Raw genomic sequence first — 26,706 nt, 5'->3', positions numbered from 1 at the left:
AATTCATTAGTTTAGAACTGCTTTTAATTTGGTCTTTCCCATGAGAGCCATTATATTTTTCTCCTGTCAGCCTGATGCTGGAGAAAAAAGAAACTGGCAGATGTGGTGTTTTTCATCTAGTTTGCTTCCTAGTTAAAAAGTGCATTAACTGCTATGCACGGAATATTATTTATAATAACTCTTCACCACCATTAACAACTTTAAAGAAACTTGGTTTAAATATTGCCAGTGCAAATGGATAAAATATTTTATTTCCTCGCATTATGAAACTGTAGAGACACTTTATTTTATACTATATTTTTTAGGTCATTACAATAACTATTTTCAGGAATCTATCGCAAATAGGATTTTTTAAAATACCTTTTTCCTGGACAGTTCCAGTGGTTCTTTCAATATATTATGTTTCAACTCCTGGTCGAGCGATATGTAGTTTACGGCCTCATTTACTTTAAAGTGCTACTTGAATAACATAATCATAGCTATAACTATGGTATAGGGCCATAAGGTGCACACGCCTCTAATGTTTTTTGACTATTTAAATGGCTTGTTCATAAACATTCTTTTAATAATAATGGCAAACCTTGTGGTAACTAGATGTCAGAAAATAGTGAGTCATTCAAATGGGTTTCTTTTCCAGCGAAAATGGCTATGATGTGGCATTAAGATCAAAGTTACGTTAAAAAAAAAAAAAAAAAAGTTACGTTGCATTTCTATTTACTGCATTTTCTATCAAGTAGAAGATTTGTTTGCTACAAATTCACCTCCATTGACTTGTGTGTGTACGGTTATGTAAGCTTCCTGATGTATTTGTCTTTTCCTTTTCTTCTCAAACGAGACCTGATTTTCATCAAGAAAGGTCAACTGAGTATGTATCGGGGAAGAATGCTTACGAATCTGCCGAGGATAAAACTTGCTTGTGTACATCATAAGGCATTGTGTATTGATAGCTTTGCAGGGTGTACTGGCACCTTCTCTACTCATCATCTCAGATCGCCCTGTAAGAGTTTGAAAAAAATGTTTATTGTTCCAGGCTCTTCGGTGTGACGGGAAACTGTGCCGCCTGCAGTAAGCTCATCCCTGCCTTTGAGATGGTGATGCGCGCCAAGGACAACGTTTACCACCTGGACTGCTTTGCATGTCAGCTTTGTAATCAGAGGTAAGTGGGTTTCCTTCTGGTGTCTAAAAAATGGCAAACCTCTCTTTGCTCGTTATTTCCTTAAAGATGGGAATTATATATATTACTTAAGGCAATCAATCTCAGCGTTTTTGTTTTCTGCAAACATTCATCTGGTGCCAGAAACAAAGCTCTGAGGGGGAAAGGTCTTAAAACTGCTCTTCTACCTGCCCAAAGAGCATCCTAGTGCATCCTAGAGCAGGATGCGCTAAGAAATGAGGACCCTGCTATCAACTTGAGTTTTCCTCTTATTCATTCTTTATTGTTTTTCTGTCCTTTTAAAAAGTAGGTTTAAAATATCCCTCAAATTTACTTTAAAACTTTAAAAGTATCTTTAAAATGTTGTCTTTTTAAAAGTAGGCTTAAAGGGTGCCTGGGTGGCTCAGTTGGTTAAGCGACTGCCTTCGGCTCAGGTCACGATCCTGGAGTCCCGGGATCGAGTCCCACATCGGGCTTCCTGCTCGGCAGGGAGTCTGCTTCTCCCTCTGACCCTCCTCCCTCTCATGCTCTCTGTCTCTCATTCTCTCTCTCTCAAATAAATAAATAAAATCTTAAAAAAAAAAAAAAAGTAGGCTTAAAATCTTTACTTTTTGTTCTGTGAGCCAACACATTTGCACTGAGGCAAATACACAGGAATTTGTAGGAGGTAGTGTGTCTTCATCTTATTTTTCCTATTTATGGTTGCCCTGATCTCTTATCTTGAATTTTAACCTTGTTTCATATGTACTTTTTAAGTTGCTCTAAGTCTCCTTGGGAATGAAGCCAGACCTAGCTAATAATCAAACACTTACCAGCATTGGACAGGCATAGGCAAGTGGGAAGAGCATTGCACGAGGCATCTAGAAACCTAAATTCTAGGCTGGGCTTTGCCCCTCACAAGATGTATAACCATCCATCAACCATCTTAGCTCTCTCGACCTCGGTTTTCTCATTTACAGCAAAGGGGAGCTGGATTAGCCAGTCTCAGAGAACTCTTTCATCTCAAAGTATTATCACTTTATTCTATTTTTCCTTCTTGAAAGTTATAACTTTTATTTCCAGAGGGAACTATACACTACTGATACCTGTTTCATATGCTATATGCAGAGGATTTTAGAATATAAAACTGTACCTATCATTAAAATACAAGTAAAAAATTAGTACACTTGATGGATATTAATGAAAAATATCAGCGTGAGTGTGACAACACCTGGACATAGTATATAATCAGGACATATTCGTTGCCTCAAGTTCTCAGTTACTGTCATTTGCCCTGCTTTACTATTCAATGCAGCATCTTTTTTATGAGGCCCTGTAAAGAGTAGTAGAGAGAACATGATTTTTACAGGGAGAGCTGGATTCAAATTCCAGCCCCATGATATATTAGCTATGACACCCTGAGTCTGTTACTTAATCTCTGAGATGGGTTTCCACCCCCTGACAATGGAGACGTTAATACCTATCTTACAGATTTTGAAAATTAAGTGAAATAATTTATATTAAATACCAGGAGCACAGTTGGTTCTAAAAAATTGGCTCTTTTATCTTGATATTTATAATTTACTTTTACATAATTATATTCCGCTAACTTGGTTTTTACACAGGATATATATCTCGGAAAAAAAGATATATCTCAATAATATTTCCTGCTAAATGGAGATGAACACAAGTGCCCAGTATACCTTGCAATATCTAATTTATCCAGGAAATAATTCAAGAAGTCATCATGGGGGGCCTGGGTGGCTCAGTCATTAAGCGTCTGCCTTAGGCTCAGGTCATGATCCCAGCCAGGGTCCTGGGATCGAGCCCCGCATTGGACTCCCTGCCCTGTGGGAAGCCTGCTTCTCCCTCTCCCACTCCCCATGCTTGTATTCCCTCTCTCGCTATCTCTCTCTCTCTGTCAAATAAATAAATAAAATCTTTAAAAAAAAAAAGTCATCTTACAACACCTTGAGTCTTCCCAACAAACTTTTGGAATGAAAGCAGATTAATTCAGTCTATGGTGACATTTAGCCAAAAATAAATTGGCAAGTATGCATGTAAAGATATAGACACATGAACATAAATATCTATACATTCATACATTTATATGCATGTGTACATATATGTGTATATATTTTAAAGGCGTATTAGTAGTAAATTTAGAATATTTCTGTTTACTTGTCATATTGATCCACTAACAGCATCCACTCACAATATAGTTATCTTTATGCAACAATAACACTCTGAGGGGCGCCTGGGTGGCTCAGTCGTTAAGCGTCTGCCTTCGGCTCAGCTCATGATCCCAGGGTCCTGGGATCGAGCCCCGCATCGGGCTCCCTGCTCGGCGGGAAGCCTGCTTCTTCCTCTCCCACCTCCCCTGCTTGTGTTCCTGCTCTCCCTATCTCTCTCTCTGTCAAATCAATAAATAAAATCTTTATTTAAAAAAAAACAATACTCTGAGAAACAAACTGAGGGTTCTAGAGGGGATGGGGTGGGGGGATGGGTTAGCCTGGTGATGGGTATTAAGGAGGGCACGTACTGCATGGAGCACTGGGTGTTATACGCAAACAATGAATCGTGGAACACTACATCAAAAACTAATGATGTAATGTGTGGTGACTAACATAACATAATAATAAAATAAAATAAAAATGGTAGTATTGGCAAAAAAAGAAAGTAACGCTGCTTTTCTACTTATAAAAGGTTACATATTCATTGTAGAAATTTTGGAAACTAGAAAGGGATAAAGAATCATATTGTCCCATGTCTCACTATTCTAAAAGAAGGCATTTTAATATTTTGGTGTATAGCTAGCCATATGTTTTCTTATGCATGTATGACAAATGATATATAGCATATATTTTATAATATATTTGAGCAGCTTAAAGAAAAAGAAACAGGGAAGAATCCTAATGTTTGATATTTGGACTTCTTCATTTACGATAGTATGCTTTTCAAATTCTTTTAAGATATCTTAAGTCTTCTTGTGTTTCGTTTTATGACTAGAGCTTCATATGTTAAATCAGTCTTCTATCATCAGAGGTATAGGCTATCTCAACTTTTTATATTATCAGTATTATCAACATAATATTGTAAACATGATATTGATAAACAATATTCAAGCCTGTGTCAGGATAAATTCACAGGAGCACAATTAACTGGACAAAATATATAATTGTTTAAAGGCTTATGTTATCTATTGTTAAAATGCTCTCCCGAACAGTTATACCAGTTATTCTCACACCAGGTATGTAAGAGCTATGTATTCCCTTACATTCACTCTAACATTGGGAATTATTATTTAAAAAGAAATCCTTGTCACCCTGAGGGATGAAAGATGGTGTCCCATTATAATTTTTAATTAGCATTTATTTGATTTCTAGTGACCCTTTGATATTTCTTCTTTTAGGGAACACCCTGTTTATGCCCTTTGTCCATTTTTCCATTAGGGCAGGCTCCCCTATTTTATCCATGTTCTACACAGAAAATTAAAACATCACTCAAGGGCTAAACCCAGCCTAAATTCTATTATGATGCAAATTGTAGGTTGTTAATGCTATTTACAAATCGTATATCAATTTTATTTCACCATTGAAATAAAAAGTTGCATTCACAATTAAGTCTATCTCCTCAGTAGAACTCAGTCAAGTAAGACAAACACTCCTAAATTTTAACTCTAAAACTGTTCACATTCTTATTGCTGCAAAATACTATTCTAGTATCATTATTAAAGTACCTAATATATTTCTGTGTTCGCTTCATTTATTACATGCCATAATGGGACTGCATATCTTTAGTGCTGGTTATGCACAATTAGCACTTAGTTATTGTCTTGTCACTTCAGCCCCTACAAGACAAACTTCTTTAATGCAAGAAGTCAGCTAATCTTCATCAGTCAAGCAAAGCAGACAAATTTTGTTACTCTGAATACAGAAGGTTTTCAACATAGGAGATTTTCTTTGTACTTTGACATTTGCTGGGGAAATCCTCTCCAATAAAGCCATATGCCGCATGAGCCTATACTTTCAGTAGCCAGATCATTATTATAGCTCTGCACCGTTTCAAGTGAAACACAAAGCAAATAGGTAATTTACAGGCACGTTCCCTTAAGCAAACTTTATTGACATCTGAGATTGTGGTATTATAAATGCTTATGAATTTTATTTAGCAGCCATTTCATCTTAACTTTTAAATCAAAAGATCATTAAGATCAAAAGCATTTCTGAGTGTTTCAAAAATGCTAGTAAAAATAACTTTTCTTTTGGGATTGGTTGTTTCTTGTACATACCCTCTCCACTCTTTTTAGAGGGGTATGGCTGAAGATGTGAATCCTGAATTAAACATCTAAGGTTTGTTTTGTTTTGTTTTTTTCTCTATTAACAGAAGCAGAGGAATGTTATTTTGAGCATCTTAGATGATAACTCGAATCTCACTCAGAATTGAAGAATTCTGTGTAATCGGTTAATTTCTTAAAGGTGACTAAGCCCCTCCTCCTTAGATGATTCTGTAAAACTAAACGATGGTTTTATAAGAAAAGGAAAGAACATGTTTGTTTGTAATGAAATTGCCTCAAATATGTAGAATTGTGTAACACTAAAGAATAAAAGCACTGTGCTAAGCTCTGGAAAGAGAGGTGAATAAAAGCTAGTTTCTCTCTTAGAGATATTCAGAGTTATGGGAGAGACAGGACATCAAAGACTCACAGAAGAGTGTAATTGATGCTAAACAGAGGGAAGAGAGGTCTGTCCTTCTTGAAGTCTTAGAGAAGCATCAAAGGGTGGATGGGCCAGGTTTTAAAACAGAACTCCCTAGGACTGGTTGGAATGTAGGAATTGTGTCTGGTGGGGGTTGGGGAAGACAGGAAGCCAGGGAGCCAAGGGTTTTCCAGACAGATGGAGCATCATGCAAGGCATGGAAGTGTGAAAGCATTTAATGTGTGTAGGAAATGAAAAGTAGCTCAGAGTACTCAGAGATTAGAGAGCGAGTTTGGTTAGGGATATGAAGAAGGAGGGAATGGTGTGAGGATCAGGAGGAGGTAAAACTGTAAAGGTAGGAAGTCAATGAATGAAAGTCAAAATGAACACAAATTTAAATTATCTATCTAAAATACCTTTGTTATTTAAAGCTATTCAGTGCCAGAATAAATCTGTCTTAACCAGTATTTACTGACCACCCACCTCAAGTGGTAGTATAATTTATGGTAGTATTTCAAACGGTTTAAAAGAAATATAACTCATGGGCACTTACCTCAGCACCACAGTCTAGATCGGGAAACTTGTTACCCATTCATGAGAAAATCTGAAATGCCAAACTAAATGATATGCCAATAAATAAGTGCTTTGGGAAAGATCAGAATGAGTTGGCATGGTCAGGGAATATTGATGGAGGGAATGGAAACTAAAGAATTTTTAGAATTTAAACAGATGGAAAAAAGAGAGAAATAGTCCTGGTTAAGGAATGGCTTAAGCAAAGGTGAAAAGATTATCATTAACAAATAATAATGATAGCAGAATTCTTAAATAGTGATGATCATACACCAGATACTGTTCTGTTTTACATGTGCTCATTTAATACTCAATAAAATGAGATACTATTATTACCCTCATTTTACAAGTGAAGTAACTGAAGTACAGAAAATTTAAGTAACTTGCCCCAGAAAACAATGATAGAAAATGGTAGACTCAAAATGTGAACCCAGACAGTTTGGCTTTAGTCTCTAGACTCAGAGCTGATATGAGGGCCCTGGACTCTTTCAAGAGGGGTATTTTATTTTCTGACTGAGTGGATATAAATGGGAATAGATATGATGAAGTTAAAGCAAGGTAGACTTTGAATAATTTGTAGTAGGATTCGGGATGTGGGTAGTGTAAGTTGGTGCAGAAAAGGAATGAATCAGGAATGAAGGATGTAATGACAACTGGACAGTCTTTGGGAGAAGAGAGTAAATTCATTCACAGCGTATAGTGGTGGGAAGATGGGTATATAATCAGTACCTCTTATTGAGAACAAAGTGCAGCATCGAAATCTCCATCTTTAGTAGCTGAGGATGCTACATAGAAAATAGAGACATTTGAAATATGGACTGGATCCCCCCCACCCTTTTTAAAGTATTGTGGAGTTGGGAACTAATTATAATTGATAGCCACTGACTTCAGGGAAATAAGATGACTAAGTTAACATTTCCATTCTTAGAAAGGATGTGAAAAGGAGATTACAAATGGCGGCTTTGCAGAAGCTGTTGGTAACTTGCTTAAAACTACTCTAAGCCCCATATTTTATAAGGGTGATTTGTTAATTATATTTATTTTCTGTACTTCTCAAGTCTCTAAGACTGTATGAGTTCAATTAGAATCACTCCAAAAATATCTGGAAATTAAATCTATTATTATTAACTCCAAAACACCAAGATTAAATGACTGAGTAATCTGATTGGGCATCTTTTTATTCCTTAACATACTTTTTTTTTTTTTAATGAAGGCAAAATTAATTGAACTGACTATACCACAAGCAATTAGGATTAGATTACAAGGAAGATTATCAGCTTATTTTCAGGAATTTTAGCCTGACCTATTAATATACTTACAGTATCCTCTGGCCATCACTGCTTCTATAATATTTTTTCTGCCAGTGCTAAATCTCATAAGGAGCTTGTAACATTGGAAATTAGACTTTCTCACAAGATCAGTTATAGATTATTTTGTTAAGCATCTAACATCTGCATTGCTATTTCTCTAATTTCTTCATGTTTATATATGGAACATCTTAAAGGAGTATACCAATCCAGGGGCACCTGGATGGCTCAGTCAGTTAAGCGTTCAACTCTTGGTTTCGGTTCAGGTCCTGATCTTAGGGTCATGAGATCGAGCCCTGCGTTGGGCTCCGTGCTCAGTGTAGAGTCTGCTTGGGTTTCTCTCTCCCTCTCCCTCTGCCTCCCACCCCCGCATTCTCTCTCTCTCTCTCCCTTTCAAAAAAATTAATAAATCTTAAAAAAAAAGGAGTGTACCAATCCTAATCGCAAAGCAGTTATAATCTACTTTAACCATAGCTTTCAAAACTGTTTTAAGTTATATGCGTAAAGTGTGACATTTCTCACCCATGTTCTGTTTTGTCTTGACTTTTCAGTATAAATTGAAATGCACATAAAATGTACTTTGTCCAGTTGACAACATTAGCAACAAAATATTTTAGGTAGGACTATTTTAAATGAGTCCCATTTATATTACCAACATCTCATTGAATGGTAGGTAGCCTTTTTTTAAAGTTATGCAAAGGAATATTAGAAATACAAAAAACCTGTATTAACTTCATAGCCTTATGCTTTTCTTCTTCCACATAAAGCATGGATCTTGAGCCCAAAGGGACCAGAGTCCCCTTCCTTTCTCTCTCATACACATTCTAGCTATGGAAACTTGGCAATTTTTTTTTTTTAATTCTGGGAGGAAGCCTTAGGTTTTTCATCTGAAAAAGGCCATAATAATATTTACTTTCTCAGTTGAACATAAGGAATAAAAGTAATCATGTATACACATGCTTAGCATTAGCACATGGTAAGTGTTTTATAAAAGGTGGCTATTTTAATTATCTACACTCCAAATATTAAAGTAAGGCTTTACGTACTTCATTTCTACTCTTCACCATACACTTTAAAAAAGTCACTTATACTGGGGCGCCTGGGTGGCTCAGTTGGCTAAGTGTCTGCCTTCAGTTCACGTCATGATCCCAGGGTCCTGGGATCGAGCCCCACATCGGGCTCCCTGCTCAGTGGGGAGTCTGCTTCTCCCTCTCCCTCTGCTTGCTCTCCCTGCTTGTGCTCTCTTGCTCATGCTCTCTCTCTCAAATACATAAATAAAATCTTTAAAAATAAATAAATAAACAAACAAATAAATAAAAAGTCACTTATATTAAAGATAAGAAAAAATGAAGTTTCATCTTCAGTGTCATAAGTGGAAGGTTGGGATTTGAACTCTATTTGTTGCAATATACCTCTCTGCCTCTCACATGTTTCTTATTTTAACATCCCTACAATTCAGTGATGTAGCTGTTTTATTTTACCCACACAGAGCTGACTCAGAGAGAGTAGGAAATGAACCCTATAATTTGCATTGGGTAGCATCAGGGCTCAGGACTAGATCCCCAGGCTCTTGGTTCAAAGCTTTTCTCATGATAATTACCCTGAATTTATTAATCTACAAACAAAAATTATCTAAATTTCAAGGCTTCTGAAGGTAAGAATGACATAACTTCACATGACCAAAAAATGGTTTTATTTGGGACTCCTGGCTGCCTCAGTCAGTAGAGCATGTGACTATTTCTGGGTTGTGAGTTCAAGCCCCAAGTAGAGCATATTTTAAAAAAAATTTTTGTTTTTGATAGTGAATAGAATTTGGGGGCTTGTTAGAAAATTGAAGCAAAATTTTAGTCAATATGGAGTTGAAGGAATATTTCCAGTTCAGTTGGTTTTTAGGAAAAAAAAGACCTCAGTAATATTAGCTAGAACACAAGAGTATTTGTTGAATTTATTTATTTTATGTGCTATTTTATCATTAGCTTATTAGCTCAAATTAATTACAACAGTAATATAAATTGAAAGTTTTGAACAGTAATCAGATATATCCTACATGTTATTTCATGTAATCTCACATAAAAGATAAGTATCTAATTTGGCTACTTAGGTCTGTCCAACAGAAGAAATATTTCCTTTTATTCAACATGTCTTAATGATCAGGATAATCTACAAAACCTCGTTTACTCACACACTCACTTTTTAAGCACAATATTTAAAGTTTATAGTTTGCAACTAATAAAAAGAAGATATACTTAAGGTTCAAACTTGAATGTTCATTCTATCCAATAGCCTTGACCGCAAACTCCAGGATTTCAAGATCAGCGCTTAGTCTGTACTTTCAATCAACATCATCAGCAGGCAGTAATCCTGGGGAAAAAAAGTAAATTCCACAAATAAACAGACCAATCTTCCTTTAAGAGGAAAGCTAATTCTTTTCAATCTACTTTTTTTTATTACACTATTTTCCCCTCTATCTACTTAGCTAGAATAAGGATAAATTTCCAAAGCTACCCAGTTGGAAAATAAATAGGTTCACTGTGTGTCTAGCATTCCAATCTTTGCAAATGTAAATCAGTCCAACTGCTCCTCATTTAAACCTTCAACTTCACAAAACATTAAAGGGTTGCTTTCACTACACAATTTAATCTATCCACTAAGATTTCTGCTTGAACATCATTCGAAATTGACTATCTGATAAAGAGAGACCACTATCAAAGGTCAGTGAGGTCAACTTGTATAATTACAAGTAGTTTTACTGGGTCAACTCTACTAGACACTGCTGTTTGAAGGTTAAATTGTTACAATTAAAAATATATACAGATCTCCCCAGAGTTACTTTATTGTTAAATGTACTGGAAACAGCACAAGCATTTATTTCTGACCTTAATTGTGTCCAAAGTGTCACCGCTGGGAAATTATACAAAAAGAGCACTTATTAAAAACATTGCAATCTTGCACATTAAACAGTGCTTTATAGAATAAAATACATAATTAGCCACTGGAAACTAGTTTATTTATCACATCAAAATTAAGAAGTTCATTCAGGTTACTCCCTTTGGTTTAATTGGGAGTGCGCTAAGAAATGACATTTAATATTTTATAGTTGGTGAACTTGCCACAAACAAAGGAATATGGCCCAGCTTCAGAGTCTGATGCTAAAACAACTTTTCCTTCAGAACAATCACTTCCAGATTACTAGAATTTAGTCACATTTTAATAACAGAGAGTAAAAGGAAGCTTTAAATGGGAAGCTTTAAAATGGGCCTCTTTCTAATTGTTGGATACATTTTAATGCCTTTTACTTTTTTTAATAAAGTGAATAAATGGCCAATGGTGAAATCTTCCATAATCACTGCAGTGAAATACTATTATCATTCTTTTATTTTAATGACTGTAAATATAGATCAGTTATTTTTTTTTCTTTCCAAAGTAGTGATAGAAATCACCTCTGCTGCCCAAGGTGTTTTCCTCGATTTTCCTATGCTTTTTATATATAAATGTAGGATTTCAAATTTTGTGTGCAATGTTTCATTAAATGACCTACATGGTTTAATTTTGACAATAAAGGCAACTCTCTAAACCAAGCTCTCAAATTCAGGGAATTACTGTGTGACATTATTACAAGGAAAAGAAATCTTCAAATCTATAGATCGGAGTGAAATGATCTTAAACATTTTATTTTTTAAAATATTTTCAGATTTTGCGTTGGAGACAAATTTTTCCTAAAGAATAACATGATCCTTTGCCAGACGGACTACGAAGAAGGTTTAATGAAAGAAGGTTATGCACCCCAGGTTCGCTGATCTATCAACATCACCCCATTAAGAATACAAAGCACTACATTCTTTTATCTTTTTTGCTCCACATGTATATAAGAATTGACACAGGAACCTACTGAATAGCGTAGATATAGGAGAGCAGGATGGTTATATGGAATAAAAGGCGGACTGCATCTGTATGTAGTGAAATTACCCCAGTTCAGAGTTGAATGTTTATTATTAAAGAAAAAAGTAATGTACATATTGCTGGATTTTTTTGCTTGCTATTCGTTTTTGTGTCACTTGGCATGAGATGTTTATTTTCGACTATTGTATATAATGTATTGTAATATTTGAAGCACAAATGTAATACAGTTTTATTGTGTTACCATTTGTGTTCTGTTTGCTTCTTTGTATTGTTGCATTTAGTACAATCAGTGTTTAAACTTACTGTATATTTATGCTTTCTGTATCTACCAGCTATTTTAAATGAGCTGTAACTTTCTAGTAAAGAATTGAAGAGCAAATCTCACTAATGATGCACATATAGATAAAGCAAGTCTATCAACATTAAAATACTAAAAAAAAAAGAAGAAGAAGAAGAAGAAATGAAGACACACACAAAGCATTTTAGCAACATCCACTATTATCGCCACTATGATTTAGAGTCTATCAGTGTTCTCATTATAACCCCCGATTTTCAGGGGGTTAAAGATCAGCTTTAAAAATGCATAAAAATTTCATCTTAAAGCACTTTCATTTTATACCAACGTGAAAAGTGCCATTTTTAGAATAACTTTAAAGCTTAGCAATTATCCTTTTAATATCCTTTTTTTTGTGTGTGTGCTCTTTACCTACACAATGGCTTTGTTTTGTTTTGTTTTGTTTTTCAGCCACTAACCCCTTATGTAAACTAGTGCCTTTGGGTATCATGTAAAATTTTTCCAAAGGGTTACTTTAGACAAGTGTTACCACAATTATGAGATAATTTTAAAATGATAAATTTCTTGTACAAATTTTGCCCAGATTTCTCCCTGAGAGCTAAGGGTTTAATAACTTGATGGCTTGACAAATTTCTGGCACTGAAAGGATTTGAGTGCAAATCTACTGAAACCATGATAATGCATACTGAAGCTATGATGATATTTGAGTGGTGAGCTTACTTTTTTGATCAGAGCAACATAGTGCTCACAGAATCTTCTAGAAGAAGAGAAACAAAGGGATTGTCAAAGAGCTGAGAACTGGTGATTATATATTTTTCTGTATTTACCTGACACTTATTTTAATGTTCAAAAAGTGAAGACTTTAAAAGTTTGACATGTCTTACTCTTACTGCTTTCTTTCAGTAGCTACCCGCTCAGAATATATATATCACACTTAAGGCTGAAATCTGTCATTCCATGTTTTAAAGGTGAAAAATCATTCCCTTACCAACATGATAGATGATAAAGAAGAAAGGTTTCTAGAAACAAATTATGGAGACCGATTATTTCGATTACAATTAAGGAAATAAAAGTAAGACTATGATCCCTTCTTCTGGGTTGCTCACACTTTGCTGCTTTGCTTCTGCTCCCTGTAATAGAACTACTTGTCAACAAATCTAATCTGGCACAGGCACAGTGAAGCATATTTTTGCTAGAGCAGATTTAGTGCTGTGGGTTTTCTTTTCTTTTCTTTTCTTTTTTGATTACTTGTATAGGAAACAATATTTCCTGGTGTTATTTGCATACATATTTTGTCCTGCCAATAGATGCATTGCAGATGAAAATTAAATGTGATACCTGAATTCTTGGTTTGGGGCCAAAATATTAAACTGAAAATAATGCTGGTGTGGATTTTTGTTTTAAAACAAAGCTTTATTATGAACATGCATGTGAATCTGGATATTGCCTCTCATTTTTCAGAAATAGTTCTGTGAAAAGTGAATGATATGTATTTTTACAAATACTTCATGGTTAAGAGTGTTCAAGTCACATGTCCCCCAGATTTGAGATATACTGAAAAAAAAAAAGAATTTCAAAAATAGCTATTTGGGGCCCACAAAGTAACCATTATTTTAGCCTTCGAGCCTTACATTTTTTTCATGATAAGACTCGCATAGCCAAAACCAAAACCCAAACCGAACAAAAGGTGGTGGGAGGCAGGGGATCCGTGAAAAGTGGTTTTTCTCAACCAGCCCTGCGAGCCCCCATTAAGAGGTATCTGAAATTCATGTGGATGTCAAATTGTAATTGCCAGTATCTTTTTCAAATGATCATTTTTAGATTTAAATGGTTTTGCATATGTTTATCAATATGTCAAAATACTTGTAAATTGGGAACAAACTTCTCTTAGCTCCTGGAAGCTGTTCAATATCCTTGCACCCAAAGACCAAACAAGTTTTTATTGCCTTTTCTTTTCCCAAATCCTTCGGGAATTAATTCTTATGCTTTTTTTACTACAAGCAAAATTACTCACCTGGATTAAAGATTAAGGCCTTAATCTCTTTAGATTATCTCTAATCTCCATGAAATTGTAAAACCAGACAGAAATGGGTCATTTTATAGCTAATTGTCCATAAGTAGTAGCATTTTTGACCTGAAGTACTAACCTAATTGTCTTGACTACGCAAAGTCCCTGAATTGTCGTCACCTTTCCTCTTTGTGTTGTGTAGCCCTGACGTCACTTAGCTTCTTGCCCGATGCCTCCAGTAGGACACCTCCAAAAGAGCTTTGATTTCTCAAGCAGTTTGAAAGCTCCCTTCCTAACATGCATCTCAGAGAGGCTGCCTATGATGAAGGACCAGGCACCTCCACTCCACCAGAGTGCTGGCTGAGTTTAAAAGCTGACCTGTGTTTGTAATTTCACTTTCATCTTGCTTAATAAATATCTGCTGGATTCTTTCATTCATTTTTTTTATATCTGGATTTATGTTTTTAATAAAAGGGGTATTATACTCTTTGGTTGCACTTAATTGGCAAAATCTAAGATAATATCTAGAAAGCATACGTTGTGTCCACTTGAAAAAAAAGAATAAAGTGTGTAAGGACACTTACTTTCAAAAGGTAAATCATAACAAGCCTAGACAAAGTACCTCAAATGCTTTCTCCAAAAGTTATATTTAAGATCTCTGAGCTAGGTAGTTTATTGTTATTTACTTTTGTGGGGAAAATAAAACTGTCAAAAAGGAAGGTAGCAAATTGCTGGGTGTAATTTTGTACATTTACACAAATTTCCAGTGATCTTCCTGAAAGGAACTGTGTTGCTGTCGTCAGACTCAATTTCAAATTTCCTATTATCCGTATAATGAATTAAAACAAAACAAAACAAAAAACCTCAACTAAATCCTACATTTTCAGGGAAGAGATGTTGTGCCTGCAATGAAACAGGGTGCTGAAAATTATATCTGTGGTAAAACATACTGTGCACAAGTGGTTTCCTTTTAACTATCACTTAAAGCAGGCTCCTCTCACCAAAGACACTTAAACAATTTCATTGAAATGATATAGGCCAAACATGTTTAGCGTTCACTTCAGCAAGTTGCAAAAACAATCTGCATGTTCATTGTAATAGGCCATTAGCGCAGAATACAATTTTAGCAAAAGCCTTTTGATTACTACTGTTTCTTAAATACACCATTATAGATATTTCTTAAATGTGATTTCAATGCAAGTTAAGGCCAATAGAGAGCAAAATGTTAATATAGGCATTATTTCAATTGACATTTATTGAGTACCTACTATGTGACAGGCCTTGCCCTCAGCATTCAAAGAGCCTCCTATTGGGCCGACTTAGGGTCCTCCAGACATCAGAACATTTTAGTGCGTCTCTGCGCTGGTTTGGACTCATCTCAAACCTAGGAATAATGAGTACACAAAAGCAAATACCATCTTCTACCTATTCAGCATGTCATTGGTATGAAGGACCCAGAAAATATCTCAAGTAATCAATGTGTTCAGAGAATTATCTCACACAAATTACTCATTAACTCAATAGCACATAATAAAAAAGAACATCAATTAATTAATGAGTCACCCTCAGATCACTATGATTACAATAGAGCTCTGTTGAAACAGCGGTTATAAATGGGGCTGCCTCTCTTTATTCATTGTTTGCAATTGGTCCATTATTGGGCTGAAACCAGTGTCATATTTAACACATGCCTGTAGGTAATTGTGTGATTAGTATCATAAATGAAGAATTCAGAAGGTGTATTGCTTATGACCTTATAAATGGTCAGAAAAATAAAGACAACTCTCATTTGTACTCTAGCTTCCTTTGAGGCCGAGCTATTAGAAGGACGTTATCTATCTAAAAGGTGTACTTTTACATTTAAAAGACTTCCAGGCTGAACATTATAAGGATTAGCTGCTAAAACACTTAAAAGTAAAAATTACGATGCTTTAGAATACACATAACTTAATTTCAGTAGACTAAAACATGTGTGACCAGTCTTGTAAAAGTTTTGGTACCCCAAACGGACATTTTTGCTTTTGGAAGGCCCAGCGTGGGGGAGGGTGTGTGGAGACTGACAGCAATAGGGGAAGAGATGAAAGGAAATGCCAAATATTACATACAAAGTCACCAACTATAGTTTCCCAACTATCTTGGTAAATGCCATTCCGATAAGCTTATAGAATAATTATAACAGTTCCCTTAGGTAAGTAAGAAACATCTGTTGGTAACACATAGCAGGTGTTAACAATTACACATACTGAAATTTTTAAAAATGTTTTTAATTAAAAGAATTCTGTTTTCTGAAAAGAAGAATATGTTAAATTCAAAGATACTCCTGTTTTGAGCGTAATGCACAAAATTGTAAAGCCCAAATCATCTTGGATCAACTAGGTTTCATGTTTGGTTCAGATCATTGCAATCAAAAGTGAATTGGAATTCACTGCACTTTTTACACAATTGGTATTCTGGGCTGAGGAGCTGAGCACTCATGAAATTGGTATAGCAGAGCTGATTACAGAATATTTTGGCTTTATGGGCAAGGTGGTTGCCATTAACTGTTATCAAATTTAATGGACACAGCACAAAGACAAATGAGAACAAGAAACATTCAGAAAATAGATTATCCAAATCTTTTTTTAACCCTACTTCTGCAGAATACTTTAAATCACCTAACACAGTCCCTTTGTAACATGTAACATTATCATACGACCCATCTTCAATAGCTTTTAATAACAGCTGAAGTTCACTGAACACATCATGCATCAGGCAGTTTTCCACGCCCAAGTAATTTCCACAACACCCTTGTAACATATGTACAATTACCCCTATTTTACAGATTTTAAATAAAAGCAGAGAGAGGTTGCTTAACTTGTCCAAGGTCATACGGCTTGTAAATAGATTTAAACAGAGGTTTTCTGGCTCTCGGGCTTCACCCTGTACTGTACCATCTCTTACAGAGTTGTCGTCATCATTATCACCATTATTATTGTTTTCTAGCCAAGATCTGGAAGTTATGTGTGCTTGGTTGAAAATTACAAATATTTCAGAGTTAATGTCATCATTAAAAAATGAAAATTGGGAATGAAAGTGATCATATTTTCTTAGATGCATCTGCTTGATAGCTTGCTCTTTCTACCACACCATGAAGGAATTTATCTGAGCCACAAAGCTGGATAGCTAGAACAGGGGATCCCTAGTATAGGAGGATCAGGAACAGGAGGTAGTCAACATAGACTTGAGAGTAGCTCGGAATAGAAAGCTGCAATTTTCTACATCAGGATAAGCATGCAATGGGGAGATGAGGCTACACCAGTCTCAGAAATCAAGATAATATAAATCAGGATGTTACCTGTCTTTGATATTTTATAACTTGCTTCCATACGATGATCTGGAAACAAAGTCAGGATAGCAAAATGTGTCAAGCTATATGCTCACTGGTCTAAAATACCCACGCTATACAAGATGCTAGTTCTAGGTCAACTGCCAAATAGTGAAGGAACTCTTTAGTCTCAGAATTACGATGGCAAGCCAGGCTAAAGCCATAGTGGGTAAAGCAGTTATATCTTAACATAGACCACAAAATGCGATTATTTACCACCTCATATGACCGCAGACAAATTTCCAAGAGGTTCTTCCTCCCACTACCTCAACTGCTTGCCGCCATCACCACAGCATCACTTCCAGATATTGGGGTCCTTGTGAACCTAAATCATTCCAGATGAAGTCATCTTAAAGGGAACTTTCACCCCACAAGAGTGTTCCTGTATTTTCAGTATATAACTAGTACTTAAACTGAAGGGTTTAGAATGGTGATAGCCATAGAGGAATATGGTCAAATAAATCGCATAAACAGTGTGTTTGTCCTCAATCTAGAAGGCACAGTGGAAGCCCCAGAAATTTTTAGTTGCATGACAGCGTAAGTTAATTACAACATGACTTGCTAAAATATCACAAAGTACATCAAGTTTTTCACAGCCCAAGTTTGGCAGAGTTGCTAGGTTGTCTGAAAGTTCATCTCAATCTAGAATGCCTATATTCTCCTTAGAGTATCCTCAATTTACTGTGAATAGTAGCAGGGACTAGAAGACACAGAAACCACATCTGAGGCAGTAATTAGTACATGAAAAGAAAATATGAGAGAAAAACAAAATATGGGAGAAAAAGTTGCCTAGAAAGAGGCAGGTAACTTCATTTAAAAAAAAAGTCATTGAGCACCAACTATGTGTGTGGCATCATACTAGGCATTTCTAAATTTTTTCTGCCTGAGAGATTTGGGTGTGTGAAAAATCTGTTCACTGCTCTTTATTCTTTGTTTAATGCCCAATTTATTAAACATACAACTCTAACAAGTGCAATTTCTCTAAACATTTGTACACCATTTAAACAGCTAATAAACCAAAACTTGTAAATTTAATAAATCAGATCCAACCATTTAAACATTGATTAGAATCTTAGTCAAATTTTTCTAAACATTTCAATAAAATCCAATCTAATGAGCTTCACGTATTTTAAAACCAGACAGAAATTCTCACATTGAGTCAAAACATTTTTTAAAAAGGCTTGAAGCTGTGAAAATATTATTGATTTAAATTAATATTTCTATCTTCCTGAGGTTACCTTAATAGTAAGTAATTCCTTTTAAAAAATAGAGGATATTGTCCCAACTCTTTGAGGTTACAGGGTCTGTGTTGTTGACTATATAAGCCTTGGATGGGGCATGAAAATGAACAGCTTTGTTCTAAACAGTTCAATCTTGAGCCAGTGCTTATCAAATTGGCCAACAATTTACTAACGATGCTTTTCTTGTTTTACATCAATGGAACTTTTTTTTTAAGCCCAAGCCTTTCAAATAGATGATAATTTCCTATAACTCAATGCTTCTCCCTACATTGATGTGTGTTAGCATTATTGTGTATGCCATTTTATATCCCATTATAAGCTATAGGATCATTTAGAGATTTTTATCTCCCAAGAAATAAGGAACTGAATCTATTTAGTCAGATTTCCTATTAGGACATTTGGCTAATCCTCTGTCCTGCATAAATTATTGGACCCTCTTTTGAAATGATTATAATGCATTACCACCTGTGTTGATTAGTACTTTGCATTTTCAGTATGGTTTGATTTACAATTCTCTACATTTAATCTTCTCTACTTAGAAGATAGAGACAAATACAAATTGATACTGTATAAATGTGTATACATTCAGTAGAAGGAACAGGGCAGATATAGCATTATATTTAGCTTTTTTGTATTATAACTCTGTACAATTTACTGTATAACTTTTCCTCTTTTGAATTTAGTAGTAAACTCATGGCTTTCATAGAATCAAATGCATTCCAGGTGGATTTAGTAGTAGGTTATATTTCAAGTATTTGTGTGTGTGTGTGTGTGTGTGTGTGTGTTTTACTGTAGGTGTCAATCAAAAAAAGTTTGTCTTGAAAGACACCACCTTAGAAAACCAGAAAACCAAAAATAAAAAGCTTGAGAGAAAATGCAGAGTGCAGTACAAGGTGAGCAAAAGGTGAAGTGTTCCAGAAAGGGGTAATTCAACCTGAAAATTACAGAGGCCAAACAACCGCAGTGTAAAAGCAACAGTAACAGAAATCACTTAGAGAAAGAATATCAGTACCGTACCTTAGTTGGACACTGAAAAGAAGAGAATAAAGAAACAGAAGAGTAAGTCAGGAGCTGAGACCATGACTTAACAACCCATATCTGGAAGATTTTGCCTCACTCTTCATAAGGATGTTTGACGAGACCACATTTATGCTACTTTGCTATCATCAGATTTATGCAGACCTTGATTACTTCTTAGGTAAATATGCTTATTATTTACCTTAAAACATAGTTTTCTTAGTCCTCATTAACCCTTAATTTTTGTTTCCATTTAAGTGATGTCTTCTGTCAGGGCACATTAGGAAAGGCTTCACAATAGGCATTTAAATTCAGTCTTAAAGAACCATTGGAAGATGGAAGGAATGTTGATGTTTTTACAGGCATCACCCTTTTAAGTTCACCAAGCAATTAGTCTCATGATGACTCATCTAGCCAATAGGCAATAGAAAGCCAACAAAGATCTTCAAAAAACATACGGCATAACAAAGGTCAAAGTTCAAGATGGACTCAAACTGAACTGTACAGGGTGGACTAGGGAGGGACAAGAGGGGTTGCTGACAGTTCAGTCAAGAGGCCTTTGGAAGAATCACAGACCTGTACCTCTGAAACAAATAATACATTATATGTTAAAAAAAAAAAAGAAGAAGATAGTAGGAAGGGAAAAACGAAGAGGGGGGGAATCAGAGAAGGAGACAAACCATGAGAGACTATGAACTCCGGTAAACAGAGGGTTTTATAGGGGAGGGGGGTGGGGGGATGGGTTAGCCTGGTGATGGGTATTAAGGAGGGCATGTATTGAATGGAGCACTGGGTGTTATACGCAAACAATGGATCATGGAACACTACATCAAAAACTAATGACGTAATGTATGGTGACTAACATAACATAACAACAACAAAAAAAAGAATGAAACGCTGAGAAAAAAAAAAGAAGCCTTTGGAAAAAACAAGGAAAGCGATAAGCACCTACACACTGTAGTGATTGGAGAAGAAAAGGGGGGCAATGGAAAGATGCAAATTTCACTATGACAGTTGACTAAATGTGAAGAGAACAATGGAGAGGAGTCAGATGTGACTCTGAAATTTGGGGATTTTTACCCTAAATTACTACAGTTAATGTAGCAAACAGACCTAGAAAAGAGAGGATTAAAAAAAAAATGTATGCTTTCTGATGAATCTTTGAATGTTAGGAACACTGTATTTCGTGGGAAAGCATAGAGTTCCATTCCTGCGTCAAAAAGTCTTTGAGCTTTTAAGGACAAAAAAGAAACATAATACTATGGGTTAGTGTGGCAGATGTTGCTTGTTTTCCACCCCAGATCCATATTCCTGCTCCATTCTTGCTAACAGCATATGGGACAGTGAGGTGCCAAAGCAGAAATGTGCATGTCACAGCTCTTTTTGCATCTACGGGTGGCCATTTGACAGAGTTCTGGACAATGGGGTATAAAAATGAGTTGATGGAAGATTTCTGGGCAACTTTTGGCTTTCCTGACAGTCACTCTATTGCTTCCTCCTTATTGCTTCCTTTGTCTTTCTGCCTGGAACACAAATGAGAGCAAGAAGTGGACCAACTCTCTAAAGCACAGATGATGGAGAAGATGAAATTGCAAATCTGAAAGTGTCCGGGCACTGACGAAATTGTGGAGCCACCAATGGGGAGCAGATTTGAACAGACTTGAATGTCAACTGTCCAGCTTACTTCTGGACACCTAGTCACTGTGGTTGAGTTACCTCTCGTCGCTGCAGCTGGGTTTCTGTTACATGCAGTCAAAAACAATCCCAAACTGGGCCTCCTGCCTGGGTGGCTCAGTCGGTTGAGTATGCAACTGGATTTCGGCTCTGGTCATGATCTTGGGGTCCTGGGATGGAGCCAGCATTAGGCTCCCTGCTCCACGGGGAGTCTGCTTGTCTCCCTCTCCTTTTGCCCCTCCCTCTCCCTTTACCCCATGAGCACTACTGATGCTCTCTCTCTCTCTGTCTCTTTCTCTCAAATAGATAAATCTTTTAAAAAAAAAAAAAATCCCTAACTGATATACTTGCTTGCAGAAACTTGGGAAATGTTACGATTTCAGCCTCAGCCTGATTCGGAGAAGGGAAATTTTGCACTAGTTTATAAGACCCAACATTACGATTTCATTCCTTCTCCCTCCAATTCAGGTCCTTCCTGTCACATAAGAACCCATAATCCTCTAACAAGAGAAACAAGAAGGTAAGGTTTCTAGTGTTTGTGTCTTATTTTCTTTCTGCTCTTACCTGAGCCCCAAACTCTACCCTGACTTTTTGACATAAAGTTAGCATTTCCATTAGAATATTATGATGCATCTACTTTTACATATGGTCAGTGGAGAAGGCTGGATTCTTATTAGATTGTCATAAAATAATATAGGCAGAAGGATGCAGGGAAATAGCAAAGATATTTTCAAGTAATTAGTTGGAACTACAGACAAATCCAAAAGAAAGCCATTGTGCAAATGTCAGGCCATTCAAGGTTATTTCACCTTGAGGAGATAATGTCAGATCCCTGCTTTGGATATAAAGGAAGTTTTGAAAGTCTTTCTGCCAGTCCCAAAAATCCTGTCTGAAGATCATTCCTGATCTATGAAGTTTCTCTCTTGTCCTCAGGAAAAAAGGGATAATATTTACATATATTTTACATAACTATATTTACTCAAAAATAGTTCTTCAATGTGATATTTACCTTTCCTACTTTTGGGGGGACACAATTAGCCTTTCTTTTATGAAAACATGGTGGTGGTAGGTAATAAGTTTTGTTTTTTTTATTATCTCAGAGAAATAATCACCCACTTCATCTTGTTTTCCCGATCAAAATATATGTATATATTTAAATATGAACACACAAATTTGTGAAATCCATTAATTTTGTTTTCTTTGGCTATGAATACAAAATCTGGTTTCAACCTTGTGCCCCTCAAATAAAAACTCTCCATTTTGTAATGACCTTCCAGCCTAATCTTATGCTTCTCTCCAAGTGCTATCGATTCCTCTGTTAGCAGAAAAGTTCACTTAGTAATCTACTATTTTCCAATGCATCATCTCAAGAGTACTTCTTTCCATTTCTTTTTCCTTCCTCTCTGTGCTTCTAGGAACATGTATTTAGTACTTTCCACACAGCAGTCATGGTGTGACACTCGGGAACAATGTCAGGAAAGGAAAGCAAGGGAGAGGAAGGAGGAAAGAAATGCAAAGGGTCCAAGATTTCCAAGACCTACTTTGTTCTCAAGTAGCTGACAGTCCACCGGGGAAGCAAGAATGGCTCCATAGCAGTGTGATGTTCTAATTAGAGATTGGACAGGATACTATGGGAGCAGAGTATGAGCCATAAATTCTGAGAAAAAGCAGCTGAGTCTTGAGAAGTCTCCCTTCCAGTGATTCCAGTAGATTAGGGAAAGGAAGGAAAGCTCTTCCAGGCCCTTGCAAAGACCTCAAGGTATGAGAAATTCTGGTGGGTTAAAGAAATTGCAACTAGCACGTTGAGGGGCTACAGATTAAAATCCAATGATGAAGGGTTTGTCCCTGCAGACCATGGTAGGAGAGTGGTCTCCAAATCTGTAGTGCTTTAAAAATAGAGATGTGTATGTGTGTGTATAACAGGTAGTCTAACTCAGTAGGTATGTCCTCACGCCCGATGATCTATGCATTTGAAAACCTCCGTAGTAATTTTCAGGATTCATCAGGTGTGGATATCGCTGCCACAGAAGATCAGGAGCCTCTGAAGGATTTTAAGGCATGATCAGATTTACATTTGGGGACATTCAATCTGGTGGTTTGATGAAAGCTCCAGTGGAGGCAGCTGAGACCATAGGTTGGGGACCAGCTGATATGGTTAAAAAGAATGTGGATTCAAAAGCAGTAGCGTAGAGCTGGAGAGAATGTCCACTTCAAAGACACAGTACAGGAGGGCGTGGTAGTTTGTTGGGGAAGAAGATGAGTTTTAGACTCATGGCTTTTGAATTGCCTTAGAAAGGAACTTAGAAATACAAGTATTTACACTTTAAAAGAAATTCATGATGAGAAACCTGAAGAAATAAAGTTTCACGCACCTGGATGGTAAAGGTAATACCTTGAACTCTTTAAGGTGTATTACTTACACAACTTATCAAAATCAGAAGGCAAATCTTACCTCCTCAAGTATAAAAATCTCATGTAAAACATTAAATTTAATCTGAAGTTGATGGGATATACAAGAGTTAATGAATTAAAGAAATGAGAGTAACAGATTGTGTGTTACCCTACTCCACTATGTTAGTTTGAATTAAGGTGTCGTTTTGGGGTTGCCTTTTTGGTATCAAAGCAGAAGGCTAACTGGAATTACCAGTTTTTATTCGTCCTATACGATCCCCAGGACTATTCTTTAATGTCTTTACTTCTCTCAAAACCATTTCTTGCCCTTTTCCCTCAAAAAAAAAAGCTGTTGGGGCTACAGCTAGATAGAATCGATGACTCTGAAATTTTGGATTTCATTTATACACTTAGTTCTTTCACACACCGGGAACCACATGAAGTACAATGACAGATGGCTAGGTATCAGTGTTACAGATTACTTAGAGCCTTGCTTCAAAGTCAGAGTATAAAATAAATGGATAAAATTGGTTTTTCTTAACTCTTTCAATAAAGTGTCTCCAGACAAGGAAATAGCTCATTATATAGGTTCTATCCCAACAAGAGGGACAGCTAGTGGATCCTTGGCTTTCAGGTAAGAGCACACATCTAGGCCAAGTTCCTGACATTCTACCCAGGCTTTAGAAGGAGAACAAATAACTCCAGCGGCTGACAGGCTTCATCAACCAACATTTCTCCCTTCAAGCCTAAATCCTTTGTGTTGCACTTTCAGCCTTGACCCTTCCCTTCTGCCTTTAGCGGCAGTAGATAAAAATGCTTATCAACTATTCTCTGAATAAAAAACTTAACATACTCATAGATCATTGTGAAATCTTTCCTCATCCAGAATAATCCCCAATCTTTTGACCTTTCCTCATAGGTCTTCTTTTCCAAAATTTGGATAATCTTGTTGGCTTCCCTCTGAACATTTCTGATGCTTTCACATGTATGTATGTTTGGTTGTGGAACTCAGAAGTGGGCAACATAGTCTGCTTAGTGTGAAATGTACTAAAGGCCATAGCTAATGAGCACCACATCTTATATTGCCGCTTATGTATGAAGTCAATATCATGCTTCTTTTTTCCTAAATGCAAAGGCAACTTTACTAATTCATGGCCAATTTGCATGATTCCACTATGGGCCAGAGGTATTTTCCCATGCATTGCTGGGGAATCCCCATGATATTTGCATAGTCAAATGTTCTCTTCTTTGTCTCAAGTGAACATCTGTGTCCATATCTAAGATGTTAAAATTTGATCCAGCACAACTGGTATGTCTTCTATTCACATTAAGTTTCTTTAGAATTCTTAGTATTTCCCCCAAATTGCTAAATATCCCTATCTTTTCCAGACATGTTTTGTCAGCCAGCTGTGTATATTAAACACCAAGCCCACAGACAACCTTTATGAAAGTCCCTTATTAATTGATGACCATCTTTTATGTATAATTTTCAGTTTTGTGTCCACTTGGAGGCATCTGAATGCCACGCTGAGGAACTGGAGGTGAGCTAGGAAAAAATAAGAAAAGTTAAGGCAATGGGGGGACCAAAACAAAAGGCAGAGTTTTTTAAATGCTGGAAAATAAAAGAACCAGAAAGGGAGCCCATAAGGGAATCAAATCTGAAAGAGACCAGAGGCAGACACTGAGTCCAAGGTCAAAGACTAGGATCCAGGTTATCAAAGTAAGAACAGTAAGAACACATGAGGGTAAATGGGGGTGGGGGAGAGCAGACACAGGGTGATTACCCAAGAACAATTTGTCCCACAAATAATTTAGATTTACCAGTATGGGCAGATCTAGTAGGGTTCAGGGATATGAAAGCCTGGCTTAAAAGGCCTGGGAGAATAGACCAAAGCTAGGTGGTACAGACAAATTTCCCAATTGACTGCCTAGAATTCTTTCAAGGGATCAAATGACAGAGAAAGTTCAAGTTAAGAGTGGATATCATGTCCCATTGATTCTACCAAGTCTAGAACTCTCTCTCTCTCTCTCAAAAAAAAGTCATTGTTTAGAAAAAGAATTCAAAACTTTTCTTATTATCCTGCAATTCTATTTCTTGAATTAAAAATCATAGCCTATATATTCTTTGATATGTGGAGGTTATTTTCTGGCTTTTAAAAAAGCCATCCTTATCCCTGCTCTACTTAATACATAAGGGAACATTTAGCCTCGTGTTTCATATGCCATCCCTTACTATATGCAGTCCCCTAGAATACATAATAAAAAGATAAATGAAAAGCACATTAGAAATGCACCTAGCGGTGGGAATCCAGCCAGTGTTGATTGCAGATGTTTTGCTTGAGTCAGTGGCTATATTGTGGGAGCGAAATGCCCTTTATATAAATGATAGTATTGCTAGAGAATTCTGTGCGGGAAGAATATAAACAAACACCATCTTTATCTCAAATATGCCTATCAAATATATGTATTTCATATTATTTTCTTCTAGACTATCCCATTTATTACATATTGTATTTATCATTTATAGTTACTCTTCTTGGCTTATTTTATCAATACCTCTTTATTACGTGGAGGAACAAGTTAAAGATTGACTCAGTTTACGTTGGCACTCCACTGCCTCAAGGTAGAAAATTCCATAGTTTTCCAAACCTGAAATAATAAACATCTTCATCTCCCTTCCCAGACTATCTTCTTCCACCTTACCACATGCCCATATGCCCTAAGCTCCAGCCACACAACTTTTCGCTCTTCCCTAAATAGGCAGCTTCCATGTTGCCTCCTGTTTCTGTCTCCGTTGATTCCTCTTCCTGGAATGTCCCAACTTTTTTTTCTCTGCCTGGCAAACACTTACTCACCTGCCAAGTGCCTGCTCTTCAGAAATCACATGAGGAAAGCCTCTCTAATCTTGAAGACTGAGTTACATACACCCTTTTCAGTATCCTTTTACTACAGAACTCACGCTCCTGTAATACAATTGGTTGCAAATATGTTTTGCAGCCCTCACTGGACTGTGATCGCACGAAGAGTTCTCCAGCATCTGTAATGACATCTTGCATAGAATAGTTGCTTAATAAAGACTTGATGAGTTCATCATTCACTTGGACAATGAG

General features: G+C 36.3%; 1 protein-coding gene across 6 annotated transcripts in view; it reads left to right on the top strand.

The window, feature by feature from the left end:
• The window catches only part of LMO3 (LIM domain only 3), a 56,672-nt gene extending 42,279 nt beyond the window's left edge, over positions 1 to 14,393 (top strand). For all 6 annotated transcript variants that reach the window (XM_036080359.2, XM_036080355.2, XM_036080354.2 and 3 more), the window contains 2 exons: positions 1,031 to 1,156; positions 11,398 to 14,393. In XM_036080359.2, coding sequence (XP_035936252.1) covers positions 1,031 to 1,156; positions 11,398 to 11,503 — 232 coding nt within the window. In that variant the 3' untranslated portion in view covers positions 11,504 to 14,393. The remainder of the gene's footprint in view (positions 1 to 1,030; positions 1,157 to 11,397) is intronic.
• Positions 14,394 to 26,706: the final 12,313 nt, after the last annotated feature.

Source organism: Halichoerus grypus, chromosome 6 (genome assembly GCF_964656455.1).
Source record: "Halichoerus grypus chromosome 6, mHalGry1.hap1.1, whole genome shotgun sequence".
Classification (NCBI taxonomy): domain Eukaryota; kingdom Metazoa; phylum Chordata; class Mammalia; order Carnivora; family Phocidae; genus Halichoerus; species Halichoerus grypus.
Note: the sequence above shows the minus strand (reverse complement) of the source record. Positions and strands in the feature narration are given on the sequence as shown.